The following is a 14,460-nucleotide window of genomic DNA, read 5'->3' as shown; positions in this document are numbered from 1 at the left end:
CCCGTAGCCCCCTCCTCAGCCTTCCTTTTCGTTTCGGTAAGCCACCCCTGCCTCCCACTGCCCCCAGCTGCCTCCATCTCAGTGTGATGGAGCTGACAAGATACCACATCAGCCAGTTCCCTTGGAGCTTGCACCCAGGGGTCTCCATCCAACCTGTAGGACGGGCCCCTCCCCCTTCTTGGCCCCAGCTCCTAAACTCCAGTGCAGGGGAGAGTTTTCTCTTTTCAAACGAGAGTGATTTAAAATCTCTTCTGCTTTGAGACTCTGACAGCTGGCCCTTTGGGCTGAGCACAGTGCCCACGAAGCCTTGCTCTCTTGCAAGCCCTCCATACAAACACATGGCTTCCACGCCTTTCCAGCAAGAAATTGAATTCCTTCAGAGTTAGCTGGTTTTCTAGAAAACCTCGATGACTTTCCAGCTCCTTGTAGCTCTGAGGACTCCTGTGCTTTTGAACTGACCCTTCACCTTGGTACTAAATGTGTGTCTGGTCCACAGTGATGCTCCCTTTCTTCTGCTGTTCTGGTCTTTTCCAGATTCTCTCCCGCTTTCTTTTCCAGCCTGTTAACAAGGAGCAGTAAGATGGGCTCAGAGCCAGGCAGCTTGTGTGCCAGGCCTGGGTTTTGGCCCCTTACCAGCTGTATTTTCCTGGGCAAGTTACATAAGCTTTCTGAGTCTTAACTTTCCTTGTGTGTAAAAGGGGGGATGGTGAGGGTTGTTGGCAGGTGCTGTGAAACATAGAAAGTGCTTTATAAAGCTCCTGTGTGCCTGATGTGGAACAGTTATTGTGACAGAGAGGGTGAGCTGGCTGTGATTGGGACCGGTCAGACCTCAGCCCTGGAGCTGGGTTGGGGACAGTCCCACCGTTCCACCAGCCCTGCTTTGGGGTGGGATCCCACCGCAGAGGCCACGATGCTTGCCATGCACAGTTCTGATCACCGCCACCCAGGACCAGTGCCTGGGGCTCCAAGCCTGGGTTTCCTTCATTCAGCCATGAGGATACAGCCTGCTTGGAATGTAGTGGGAAGGTGGCCAGAATCCACTGGCCATGGTGACTTGGACTGACCTGTCTCTCTTGGGTGTTTATTTCCAGAGTGTTCACGAGCCCACAGGCCCAAGTGAGGGTTATTTGCAGCTGGAGGAGCTGGTGAAGCAGGTGGTTTCTCCTTTCCTTGGCATCAGCGAGGACCGTGGCCTCTCAGGCCCCACGTACACATTGGGTAAGGGGGCCGGCTCTCAAGCTGCCAGGAGCCGCAATGACTGGTACCAGTTATGTTTCCCTGAGCCCTGATGACCTACCAAGCCCTTTGCTTCCCACGTGGGTTGTGCAAACCTCTACATGTTCACTGCTCGTGTTTCCCTCTGGCCTGGTTGTTGCAGTAACCTCCCCGCTTGGCCGATTCCTCCCCAGGAACGGATACTGAACTTCTGTGGTGGTGCTTGTCTGATTCACATCTTTGATCAGTGGCTTTGATCTGTTTTGGTGCCTGCAGTGTTAACTTTCCTGTATCTGATACCAAAAACCATGCCTGACTGCAGCCTACCCCCTCATGACTGGAAAAACCACCAGTGATGAATTTCCTTTTGAAAGTGGCTCAAAACATGAAGCCAGCTTACTGGGTGTGTGGCTGGAGATCCAGCTGCTGGCTGCCCACTGCATTCCTGTAGGTACTGCCAGGGACTTCACATGCAGGACAGGGGCTCCTGGACTGGGGGACAAATCCCACTGAGGCCTCTTTCCAGTGGCTGTAAAGCTAAAATTCAGGCTCTGTACTACTCACCCCGGAGAATCTAGAGATGAAATGAGTCTATTCCTTCTTTCAGTGAGACTATGGTCTAGATGAGGAAATAGCTATAGAATATCATAAAATATATTCCTCAGTTACTCTCTGAAATGGAACCACCCACCCCCCGCAAATGCAGGAACTTTTGGCTTGTGGTTCTAAATTCAGCAGCCAAAATGCTGCCTGGCAATGCAGTGTGTGTGCATACGCAGTCACTAAGTCGCATCTGATTCTTTGTGACTCCATAAACTATAGTCCATTAGGCTTCTCTGTCCCAGCAATGGAGTGGGTTTCCATTTCCTCCTCAAGGGGATCTTCCCAACCCCAGGGATTGAACCTGCATCTCTTGCATCTCCTGCATTGGCAAGCAGATTCTTCACTGCTGTGCCACCTGGGAAGCCCTGGCATAGAGTAGACAGTCAAAAACTATTTGTTAGATGGATGGGTGGTACCCGAGGCTGGGGTGACCAGCACCCACACACAGGTGCAGAGGTGGAAAGGGATTTCCCGAATTTGAAACCTTTTATCCCTTCTTCTTGCTTGAATGGAGACAGAGCTGGGCTTCAAAGAAAAGAGGGGAGGAGCAGCCTCCAGCAGGCTTCCCACCCCTTCCCGGGCCTCCCGACTGCAGAAGAAAGCAAGGCCTGCCACAGTTTTTAGGGCCCCTTCATATTTCTCTGGAGACACCAGTTTAACCACAGTCACCACAAATCTGAGGGTGCTGGCCCCAGTCTTCTGCCTGCCTGGTCCTCCACCCTCCCTCCCTCCTTCCCTCCCTCCTCCCTGATTCCACCCAGGAGCTGGCAAGAGCCGGCTGAAGGAAAACAGTCCCCTGCCCTCCCGTGAGGAGGGCTGGGCGCCACTTTCCTGCTCTGGTGGGGCCAGCTGGCCCCCAAGTTTGGGGCAGGAGGATACAAGGAGATGTCAGCGTGCCAGCGGGTTAGCCGGGCCATGGCAGGGACCCCACCATCTGCTGGGCCTGGAGCTGGGAACGTGAATGGATTTGGAAGTTTGTTCAGTGAGGACTCGCTTTAAGAGGGGATGCCTTCAACTTTTCAGCTATAATAAGACTCATACATACTTTCATCAAATTGTAATCAAAGGCCTGAGGTTTTATTCTTGTGCCAAGGACAGTCGTTGTCTCTGGGGCGTTGTCACAGTAGAACCCGAGAAGGGAGGAAATGACCTTCTTTTGATTACTTTTTTATTATATTATTATTTCAACAAATGTGTACTAAGAAGACCCTGTCCCTGGCACCTCGTGAACTGCTGCAGGTGATATCTGTGACAAAGTTGACCCACCCCTGCCCTCTGGCACAGGGACCATGACTCATCAGTGTACAAGTGCTCTGAGTGGGGAAGTCCAGGGCCCACGGCAAGAGGACTGGGCAATCAGGGAAGACTCCCTGGAGGAGGTGATCTCTGCAGTGGGACCCGGAGGATGAATACAAGTTAGCTGAGTCAATGGGGAGGGAAGATTGACCAGGCAAAGGGAAGGATCTCTGGGAGGCTTTTGAGGTTATGAGGAGGTGGGTGGGGAGCAAGAGGGTGCAACGTTCAAGGAACCGAGAGAGCTTTAGAGTTGCAGAGTGGCTGACGGCAGGGGAAGCCCCGGGACACAGACCACGTCCTGGGCACTGTGTGGGGTGGGCTGGATACCACGTTCCCACTCACAGGTGAGGCAAATGCAGGTCAAGGTCACCTGGCTGTTGGAGACAGGCTTTCAAAGCCCCTAGCTCTATGCCCTTGGCCAGCTGTTCTTCCACACTCCACCCGCCCCCCACCCACCCTGTCAGCTCCAAGAGGTGACTGATGGTGCTGAGGGACCGCAGAGAAACTGGTCCTTCCTTCTCAGTTGTCGACTGAAAAAAAATTACACCCTAAAAACTGAGAATTATGTTTTAGTCAATGGAAAAACTAAGTACTTGAGCATAGAAGACAGCCTCTCAGATAGCTCTGGAGGACTGTTCCAAAGAGGGAAGGAGGAACTAGGGTGTATGGAAGTTTTTGCAACAAAGACCAGGTAGTTGGAATATTGTTATTCCTATGAGAGAATACTGTTAATTAAAGAAAAATAGATATCTCAAGTTTGTGAATTTAGTGCTTTTCTACATGTGGGAAGATGCAAGAGTCTGGGCTCATTGAAGTCATTCCTTTTTTAAAAAACTTTTATATTGGAGTATATTTTATATTGGAGTATATTTTATATTGGAGGATAGCCAATTAATAATGTTGTGATAGTTCCAGGTGGACAGCACAGGGACTCAGCCAAACACATACATGTGTCCATTCTCCCCCAGCCTCCCCTCCCATCCAGGCTGCCACATAACACTGAGCAGAGTTCCTGTGCTGTACAGCAGGACCTTGTTGGTTGTCCATTTTAAATACAGCAGTGTGTACATGTTGACCTCAAAGTCCTTTGATACATACCCTAACGCCTAGGCCTGCTCTCCTATAGCTTTTCTCCATCCTGAATCCCCTGAGGGTGCACAGTCCAGGGTGGCTGCAGTGGCTGCTGGCTCGATGGCCAGGGCATCCTTTGCTTAGTGGTATGGCAGCCGGCATTCTTTGTCCACGCGGTCCTTAGTGCCAGAGGTATCCAGGGCCAGGACGTCATCCCCAACCAACCCCTGGACACCAAAAAGCTAAAATGGCCACCACAGCGCCCTTCCTTATGGAGGACACCCCTTTCTAGATAAAGAGAGGACTCTCTGCGGCTCAGTCTTCCCCTCAGTTGAACAGAGGCTCTTCTCCTGTCTGTGGAAGAGGTAGCTGCCTGTTGTGACAACCGGCCGAGGTAGAAAGAGACGGAGCAGAGGCGGTGGACGTGAGAAATCTCCGGAGGCCTTTCCACGACCTCTCTGGGCCTGACAGGGTGGGAGGGGTGAAGGGCAGCTGGGCCCAGCATCTCAAAACACCTGTCACCTTCCAGGCCCTGAGCAAGCGCTTGGCATGTAGTCATCCTACCAGATTCTGGGGATGCATGCTGTCGTGACCTCAGACTCTGCATTGGTAAGAAACGTCCCCAGGGTCACACGGGTAGGTGACCAGAGCTGGAGAAGTGGCCTTCTAGGGCTCCCACCTGTACTCACGGGCTCAGGCAGGTTGAGCCGGGGACTCACGGGTGGACCCTCTTCCTGCCCGCCAGGCCCATGGGTCTGAGAGTTAAGCCTCATCCCATGGATGGGCAAGGCTTGCTTCGGAGAGAAAAGATGAGTCCCAGGATGTGATGGAGTGAGCGTGTGTGTGTGTGTGTGTGTCCTTCCCTCCAAAGCTGTCACTTTTCTTGGGCAGAGGGAGTAGTGGGTGAGGAGGAAAATAATGAAATCTTAAAAAAAAAAACCAAAAAACAGGCCAATTTGTCAGAGGCCAGGCCCACATTTCTACCTTTCCAGTTTCCCAAGTTTCCAGGCCGCTGCCCTGGCTCAGTTAGCGCTCGTTTCTTCCGCACAAAGGCCCGGGCCTCCCACTCATCTCTCTCCATTGTGGCTCCAGGGGGAGGGTCCTTTGCCCCAAGATACAGTAACTTGTCCTCTTGATCAGTCGGCATTCATGGACTTTCAGGTGCCAGGGCCTAAAGAGAGACGCCCACCGTGAACCTGATGGGCAGGCGTTGTAACACGCCTGATGGGGGCCACTCCGGTGGGGCCTGGCCGAAAGCCTGGGAGATCAAAGGCCTGGGAACTGAGTCCCCAAAAAGAACCGCCTCCTCCGGGCTTTGTTTCTCTCTGGGGGTTTGAAGGGAGCTGCCAGGGCTGGCTTCAGAGCAGGGGGACGAATGCCAGGGCTCCGCGGGTCGCCTGGGGAGTGAGGCAGGAGCAAATACAGGAGGAGGCTGGGAGGGGGGTGCAGGAGGCGTCAGGGTCCAGCCCCTCTTGCTGCTCCTCCGTGGGCCCCCTTGCCAAGGAGGGGCCAGCTTTTAGGCACCAGGTGGGAGACCCACAGCTCAATCAATCCCCTTTGGAGACTTCCTGCTCTGAATGGCAGGGCCCAGCTTTCCCTGATGCAAATAAGAAAAAGAAGGCAAAGAGGACAAGCAGCCACAGTGTGGCGAGCTGACTATCAGCTCCAAGCCTACTCTGCAGTTTAAAGGCCTCCCAAGGGGCCCCTGTGGTCTCTTCTCTGGGAGGCGGCTCTGAACGTTGGGGGGAGCTTTGCAAGCACACATGGCCTGCCCAGGGGACTCACACAGCCCAGCCGCCCCTGTGGTCTCTGCTGTGTCCACACCCAGGCTTGGGAGCCAGAACATTGTGCCCAGAAGGCAGGAGGAGGAGCTGGCGGCCTCCGGGTCAGCAGCAGGGAACTGTCCTAAGAGAGGCGGGGCTGGCTGCAGAGGGAGCAGGGCTGTGGAAACCACCAGGGTGGGCTTCAGCTGTGTGCCCTGGAGTAAGTTACTTAACGTCTCTGAGCTGTGGAGGGCCGAACACAGAGGAGGAAGAGGCTGCCCTGTCGCTGGGCAGGGGCCCGGCAGAGCTACCAACAGCTGTATTACAGGCCCAATAGGATGGTCTGGGGCCTGTGGAATCACCCCAGATGAGGAGGTGTGTGTGCCTCCCCTTTCCTTCTACGGACCCCAAACCACATCCCAGACCTTACCATGCTGTGTTAGTCACGGCCTGATTATTTGTCCGTCTCCCCCTTAGACTTATTGCATGTGGCTCCCCTGTTGGCTAGGCATGGCGTAGACCTCTCCTCTGAGGGAGGGAATGAATGAACGGACAGCCATGCAGTCTGTCTGACCCTCAGAGGACTAGGCCCATCTGAGAAGCCCCCTCTTCATAACTCCTCCTCCTCTGATTCCCCAGCCTGCTCTCATTTGTACCCCTGCCCTGACATTGGTTGCCCTGATATTGGTCAACATTGTGTTGACCTGGTTTTAACACAAATGTGTGTGCTGGCTTCCAGAAAGTCAGGAGCAAGGGCTGTGCTATCCGCCCTGGGCTTGAATCCCAGTTTCATCACTAACCATGACTGTAAAATGACTTAGCATGTCAACCTCAGGTTCCTTTTCTGCAAAGCAGTCAGGAGATCGTGTCAGTGAAGCCTCTTCTGTTTGGATAGAGTGCATAGTAGATGCTGAACTAATGACTGCTTCTAAAACTTCCCCCACCCACCCCTCACCAGTGTGCTCCAGCCCCTGTGTGAGGCCTCATATCAGATTTATGCTCCTCTTTGCTCTCCGCAGCAAACACAACATTTTGCACAAAGCTCAAGACGTTTGTTGAAACGTTTGTTGAAAGGGGGGCATCATGGGGACCCCCTCCTCCAGGCTGGCCACCCCCCCTCTGGCTCCATCTCTCCGCAAAAGCCCAAGTAGAACCCTCCAGAACCTTTAGGCTGCTAGACTAACAGTGTGAGAGAGACGGACGACGTCCAGGCACCCATCTGAGACAGCTTGCTAGCTCATTCTGCCAGGTTGGGAACGATGGAAACCACCCAAGGAATTCTTTCCTCCAGAGATGCTGTGTGTCTACCATGCACGTCTCTCCCCCAGACCTCATCCCGCATCCTGAGCCTGGGCTTTTTTCCAGATTTCTCCTCTTTCTTGATCTGCAGGTAGTAAGCACTCACTGTCCAGTCCAGTTTCCTCCTAGGCTGGTTGTAGGGCCGCCACCACCTGGGTTTTCCAATTGCCAACCTTGAGTGTTTGCTTTTAACAGCAGCAGGAGAGAAGATGAATTGTTTTCAAGGGCACTTTTTTTAAAGGATGGTTCTTTAATGGGGTCCCTGCTTCTTTGAACTCTTCCGGTGCTTCTGTTTTACAGTTATCGATTTTTGCGATCATAAAAGTAATACATGGTTATTGTAAAAACGTGGGAACATTTTAGAAATGTGAGACTTGGCGCGTGCAAGCACCCACGCTTCAGAGAGGACCTCTGCCGACGTCTGGCATAGATTCTTCTGTCCTGTTGGCTCCTTGGCGTTTTATCCCCTATATCATTTTTCCCCCAAAGAAGGGCGTGAGGACCCAGCCTCTTGTCTGGCATTGCTGCAGGCAGTGTTTGCTGCTGCCTGAGTTCAGAGAGTGGGCTGGTTCAAGGGCAGTGATGGAGGCCGGAGACGCAGCAGTGTGTATTAGGGATGTCTGGGCACTGCCATTTAGGACTTCAGAGGATTGGCTTGAGCCTCAGTCTTCCTCATCTGAACAATGGGGATGATGAGAGATGTCCTAGTGTTTTAGAGGGAGATTGGGACTCAACAGTAAGATGATGGATGGGAAGACACTCAGTAAGTTCTAAATTCTACGTATTATTACCTGATTCTGAGAAATAATTGCTGTTGCCATCAAATAGCTCCTGGGGGCTCCAAGTGAGTAGTCATGGTGACTTAGTCCTAAGGGTTAGGATTTTATTCTCTTGTCATTGTATATACATATTTGTGTATGTGCATATAGTCACACACGTGTGTGTGTACACATATATGCATATGAAAAGTGAAAGTCGCTCAGTTGTGTCCGACTCTTTGCGACCCCATGGACTATACAGTCCATGGAATTCTCCAGGCCAGAATGCTGGAGTGGGTAGCCTTTCCCTTCTCCAGGGGTCTTCTCAACCCAGGAATCAAACCCAGGTCTCCTACACTGCAGGCGGATTCTTTACCAGCTGAGCCACAAGGGAAGCCCTTATATGCATATGCATATGTGCATGTATGGATATATAAGACCATCCAGTGATGGGACCTGCTGAGAACTTTGCAGATGAACACGGCACCCTCACTACAATGCCCATCAAGGCGCATGAGCTTTGAAGGTGATGACTGCATGTTTCAGGGCCTCCAGATCCATGGGAAAACCCAACAGTAAACTAGAGCAGCATGGGCTGAGTGTCCCAAGGCCAGTCTGTGACTGGCGAGTGCCGTCTTCTCTCCCTTTAGAGCTCAGGTCTCCCCCTCCACCCTTTGTTATCCTGTCAGGGGTGGAGGGAGCACCAGCGAGGTCAGGACTTCCTCATTTATCCCCTTGGAATCCCCTGCTGAGAGAGGCATGTGTTAGGAGTCTTCCAGGTCTTAGGAATGGGGGGAGTTGGGGAAAGCAGTGACAGGTGCCGATGGGTTGGGAGGTTGGAAGGCTGGGGGTGTGTGCACTGGCTGGAAGAGGGCAGAAGGAAAAAAGAGGCTTTGACCAGACCCCACCGCTCCTCAGCCCTCCATCCTCACCTCCTCAGCCCTCCATCCTCACCTCCTCTGCCTCGCTGGGGTCTTTCATCCAATTCATGCTGCTAACATGGTGCCTCAGTGGAATAGGAGGCTGGTGCCTACAGAGGAGGCTTTCCTGGGGCCTTGGGGATGCAAGCTTGCCCTGGGCCCTGCCCCGGCCACACTGGAGGTCTCAGGACTGGCGTGGTCCTTGTAAAGGTGGGAGAGGAGAGACCTTCACAACTGGGTGTTATTTGTACACAGGCTTCCTCCTTCCGACTCTTCTCCCTGGATTCGAACCTCATGTACTTGGCTTGTCCTTCCCTCGGGATGCTTAGTCAACTATCGCTATATATGCTTTGTGTGGACAGCGAGCACAAGTGAGTCTGGAGTGAGACAGCCCTTGTTTTGCATCCCAGCTCTTCTATGTTCTAGCTGTGTGAGCGTAGGCCAATTCCTATCTCTTTGATGCTCATATTATCTCCCACTTTAACTATGAAAAATGATCATAACTTAGGTTCAATTTTTAGGAGGATTCAAAAAATGAACACATGTCAAGGTTGAGCATAGTTTCCAAAATGGAAGAATTTGAGAAGCAGCAGTTTTTAAAATAATTCATGTCCACTGCTCTCTGCTGCCTCCATGGGCCATGTACGGAGCCTCATCTCCTCTTTGGTGCTGTGAAAGGCTGGTTGAAGCCAGAATATCGACTTGAACAGAACTCAGGCCTCAGATCATCAAGCTGCTGGGACTGTTGGTGGTTCTGGTCCATGATGATCCAGAGGATGTGCCACTGCCTTTGCTTTGATAGCCAAGGTCCCCCCAGTTAGCTATTCCTCTGAACTTGAGCTTATGAGGCCTTTTCCACTTCCTCTGTTGACACTGCAGGGGGCTCATCATGCTGAATGGAGCCCAGAGCATCTCTGGGCAACTGGTCCAGCCGGTGCTCAGGTCTTCGGACAAGACTGGTTAGAAGGGAATTGAGGGCAAATCCAAGGAAGCTGAGGCAGCAGCTGCAAATGTGAGGGGACTCCCTTGGAGCTCCTTCATCTGTCATGGAACATCCATTGGTACTCCTACTATGGGAGGGCATGTTGGCCATAGGCAGGATCAGGCATGAACAAAGTGAAGTTACAAGAGAAACATAGATGTAGCCAAGTTCCTTCCTTGTGCTTCAGGGCTTCATCTAAAGCCGTCCCTGAAGGTGGAGCTGCCACCTCCCTCTTCTGCCAAATTCTTTAGGAGTTTTTGACACCTACCACCCCGACCCAATCACAGCCTTTGCTGGTCTTTCTCTTGCAGCCAGGCGCCACTCCAGGGTCCGGCCCAAGGTCACGCTCCTGAACTACGCCTCCCCAATAACCCCCGTCAGCCGGCCCCTGAACGAGATGGCCCTGACCCCGCTGACGGAGCAAGAGGGGGAGGCCTACCTAGAGAAGTGTGGCAGCGTCCGGCGACACACAGTGGCCAATGCCCACTCGGACATCCAGCTGCTGGCCATGGCCACCATGATGCACTCGGGCTTAGGGGAGGAGTCTGGTGGCGAGGACAAGTGCCTGCTGCTGCAGCCCAGCTTCCCACCGCCCCACCGGCAGTGCTCCAGCGAGCCCAACATCACCGACGGTCCCGACGAGCCAGAGCAGGGGGCCACGGGCAGCCAGGAGGACTCGGAGCTGAACTGTGCTTCCCTGAGCTGAACCCCCATCTCCCAGGACTCCCAGCTGCTGCCTGGCAACCAGGATGAGGGCAGCTGCATCCCCAAGGATCACTGAGGGGAGCACTTCCTCTGGGCAATGCCACCTTCTGCCTTTTTGGATACAGGCTAGTCTGAGTGCCCTAGGGGACATTTGTCATAAGCCTCTCCATTTTCAGGACAGTGAGCACCTTTTTGCAGCCACACAGATCTAACTGCCCAATGTCTGCCCTCTTGCCTGCTTGACTCAACCCAGATCTTCCTCACTGGGCTTTTATTTTCAGATAATGGACTGTCCGGTCCTCCTGACTGTATATCACAGCGCCCCTGGCGTTCCTATAGCTGGAGGTCATCCAAACCACATACAAAGCCAGCAAGGCTGTGTTGGCATGTGGAGTTCCCCTTGAGTCTTCGTGATACAGAGGCTGGTGGGTGAAAAGAGGCAGTAGAGAGAGGTACCTCTTGACTCTCTCGTGTGGAGTAAAAGTAGACTGCAGCCCCTCCCAAGCCTGACCAGGAATGCATCTTCCATTTCAGTTTCAGAATTACTGGCCAACGAGGGTTCTTCCTCACCTATACCCAGACCCTTTATGCTGTCTTTGGCTTTTGGCCCAGGAGGGCCACACGGCTAGAGGAACCCCATCTTTAATTAAGCTTCAGCGTTCCCTTTCCAAGGCTTTCTCCCCAACTCAAGGAACTAACCTTCCCGGTGGAATAGCTGGTGCCTTCCTCTTTCATTTCAGAAACTGACCCCTTTGCTGTCATGGGGGAGGGGCCAGCTGATACCAACCAACTAATCTGTTCCTGGATTTGACTTGAATTTTTTTTTAATGTACATCATTTCAAAAATAAAATCGCTTGCAAATATTTGCATGTAGATCTTGCACTGCTCATTTCCCATGGAGGTGGGTCTTCACACAGAAAAATAGCAAACCCCCTAAGAAAGGAGGTTAGGAGTGGTTCAGGGTGAAAGCAATCCATGGTAGGTGGGGCCCCGAGGTACAGAGCTCTGGAAGCAGCTGGATTTGAGTCTGGTAAGCCCTGTGTTTGTGAGTGTCATGGTTTATAGGAAAAGTTGTATTGAGATGAGGAGACTCGGCATGCCTCGGGAGCAGAGGGGTCTAGCAAATGAGATGTCTCAGTGCTTTATAGTGGGGGGAGCCAGGGCTGATGTGGGCAAGACCTTTTGGAGACATGTTCATTCCCTATGATTAAAGCAGTGCCTAGAAGTGCCTGGAATGTCTAACCTTTGGGGTCTGGAAATGTTCTTTGGATCAGCAGGCTTTGGTACTATTTATGTATAAAAGGTGAAAGTGTTAGTCACTCAGTTGTGTCCGACTCTTGGCAACCCCATGGACTGTAGCCCACCAGGCTCCTCTGACAATGGAATTCTCCAGGCAAAAATACTAGAGTGGGTTGCCGTTCCCTTCTCCAGGGGATCTACCCAACCCAGGGGTTGAACCTAGGTCTCTGGCATTGCAAGTAGACTCTTTACCATCTGAATCATATAATATCTTCTCAACACTGCTTCCTCCATACAGGTCTGGACTTTTTATATCCTTTCACTCCACTGTTCTTTTTGTATTTGTCTGCTGGCCCCCTGATAACAACTCCAGAAAAAAAAAAAAAAAAAAAAAAGGCCCTGAACACTTCTGGCACCTTCTAGGTATCCTGTTAGTCTTTGGAAACTTTGTTTATGAAATGTCAGAGCTGTGAGCCAGCTTGGCTTCCAGTACAGCTGGAGAGAGGATGAGGACAGTCTAAGCTGCCAACAGAGGAAGAGACCTTCTAAACTCATCTCATCCTTGACGGTATTTCCCTTCTGGGTGAAGATTGAAATATGACCAGAGTAGTGCTTTTGATGGCTTCTGATTTGGAAATTTTGTTTAAGAAGTTGTTTCGTTTATATCCTTTTAAGAGAGTGATGGAAGAAAAAATACACAAAGGAGACCTTCTGAGAATTTCAAACAAAAAATAATCTGTGGATGTGTTGGCTAAAGTCCACGCATTCACCAACATGCATTAGCAAATGGAATATCAGTAGGTAACATGTGATGATTTCTTTAACCAATGGCTTCTGTCCTTATTGGCACACTTAGCACTTGGGACTAGTATTTACTGATCCCAGCAAAGTCATTAATCATGGTTGGGTTTGCTTTTTTAGTTTACAACATGAATGATATATATGTTTTTAAATGCTTTTTCCATATACTAAATGCCCCTGATGAGGACAGCAGTCATCAGTTAAATGTGTAAGCCCTTAGGTTAAGAATGAGAGCGTCAGTATAGACCCAGTGTACTTAACTGCTAATGAATGTTAGCTAGTTCACAACTGTAACTTTGATGTACATACCTGATATTTGTACAGTAAATACTTCACACTGTACATAGAAAAACTGTTGATGTTTATGAGCATTCAGGCTATCAGAGCTACTGCAAGAGCAACAGCTGTAGTGCTTTTAACCACTTTTTCTCCCCTTCATGAGATGAAGATTCGTTTTCATTATTTAAGCTAGGATCTTTCTGTGCCTGAGGTTTAATGACAGGAAACGATCACGACTCTTAAACTCCGAGTGAGCTCATAAACCAAAAGCCTTTCATGCTGTCTGTTTCCAAAACAGATTCAATAAACATCATTTTGTACATTACTCTGTTCCCGGGCTGTGTGTCTTGATTGAATTTGCAAGCGTGTCCATTTGCAAATTCTGAGTCTGAGAGCGTCCGTTAGACCTCTGCATCCTGTCTGCACACTCCCGGTGTGAGGAACCCGCCTTCCCGGCTTCTAGGTCCCTTTTCCTGTTGCCTCCACCCCTGGGTTAGGCAGCAGCCTGACCTCAGCCAGTCTCCCCTGGGCTTTGCTTGCCATCCTCATCTGGATTGGCAAGTCATTTCCTGGAGGAACAGCCTGTCTGCGGAGGAGCTTGGAAAACACCGAACAGAGTCTGCAAAGGCAAGGTCTCTTCTGAAGCCAGCCTGGTCTCTTTCCTGAGTGTTTGACCCGGAGGGAGCCTTTGTAAGAGCCTTCAGAGAGGTGTATCCTGAACTGATTGAAAACCCTGGAGGAGGTCAAGGAGAACAGTCACACTTTTCACTGAGCCTTCAGAGACTGGCACAGTGAACTAGGAATGCCGAGAGGTCTGCCTCGGTAGATTTCATGTCACTGGTGCACTACCTGTATTCACTCATCCAGCCACTCATCTTCCTACCAAATATTTGTGGAACTGCCACTGCATTGTAGGCACTTGTGGGTGTTGGGCATGTGGTGATGGGACAGAAAACCTGTGTGCCTGCATCTCTTGGGGCTTACCATCCAATGGGGGAAGGCGGGCAGTCAGGTGAACACAGGTATTTCAAGTAATGAACAACACTGAATGAAACAGAATGGCAAAACCCAGTGACTAGTGGGTAATGTGTGAGTGACCCCAGACCAGGTGGCTAGAGAAGGTCGCTCTAAATTTGGGATCAGCCTTAAAATCTGATTTTGTTCCCGCTCAATGCCATAAGAAATTACCACAAATGAGTGCTCGCTGGGCTTACCTGGTGGTCCAGTGGTTAAGAATCCACCTGGCAATGCAGGGGACCCGGTTCGATTCCTGGTCCAGGAAGATCCCACGTGCTGTGGGCCAACTGTCTGTTCCACAGCTACTGATCCCGTGCGCCTAGAACCTGTGCTTGGAAACCAGAGAAGCCACTGTAATGAGAGGCCCACACACCGCAACAAAGGGGAGCCCCTGCTCACCACAACCAGAGAAAGACCGAGCACAGCCCAAAAAAAGGCAGCGTGCATTTGTGATCTCACATTCTGTAGGCTGGAAGGCTGACCTGGGTCTCACTGGGCTAGAGATCTAGGT

The 14,460-nt window shown here is 51.4% G+C and overlaps 1 protein-coding gene across 1 annotated transcript in view; it reads left to right on the top strand.

Annotated features, from left to right (window-relative positions):
• PRR5L (proline rich 5 like) overlaps positions 1 to 11,476 on the top strand; it is a 78,907-nt gene extending 67,431 nt beyond the window's left edge. Inside the window, 2 exon segments of the mRNA XM_070383543.1 lie at positions 1,092 to 1,218; positions 10,219 to 11,476. Of these exon segments, the coding sequence (XP_070239644.1) occupies positions 1,092 to 1,218; positions 10,219 to 10,613 (522 nt within the window). The 3' untranslated portion in view covers positions 10,614 to 11,476.
• Positions 11,477 to 14,460: the final 2,984 nt, after the last annotated feature.

This window comes from Bos mutus, chromosome 15, assembly GCF_027580195.1.
Source record: "Bos mutus isolate GX-2022 chromosome 15, NWIPB_WYAK_1.1, whole genome shotgun sequence".
Lineage (NCBI taxonomy): Eukaryota > Metazoa > Chordata > Mammalia > Artiodactyla > Bovidae > Bos > Bos mutus.
This window is presented reverse-complemented; position numbering and strand designations above follow the sequence as displayed.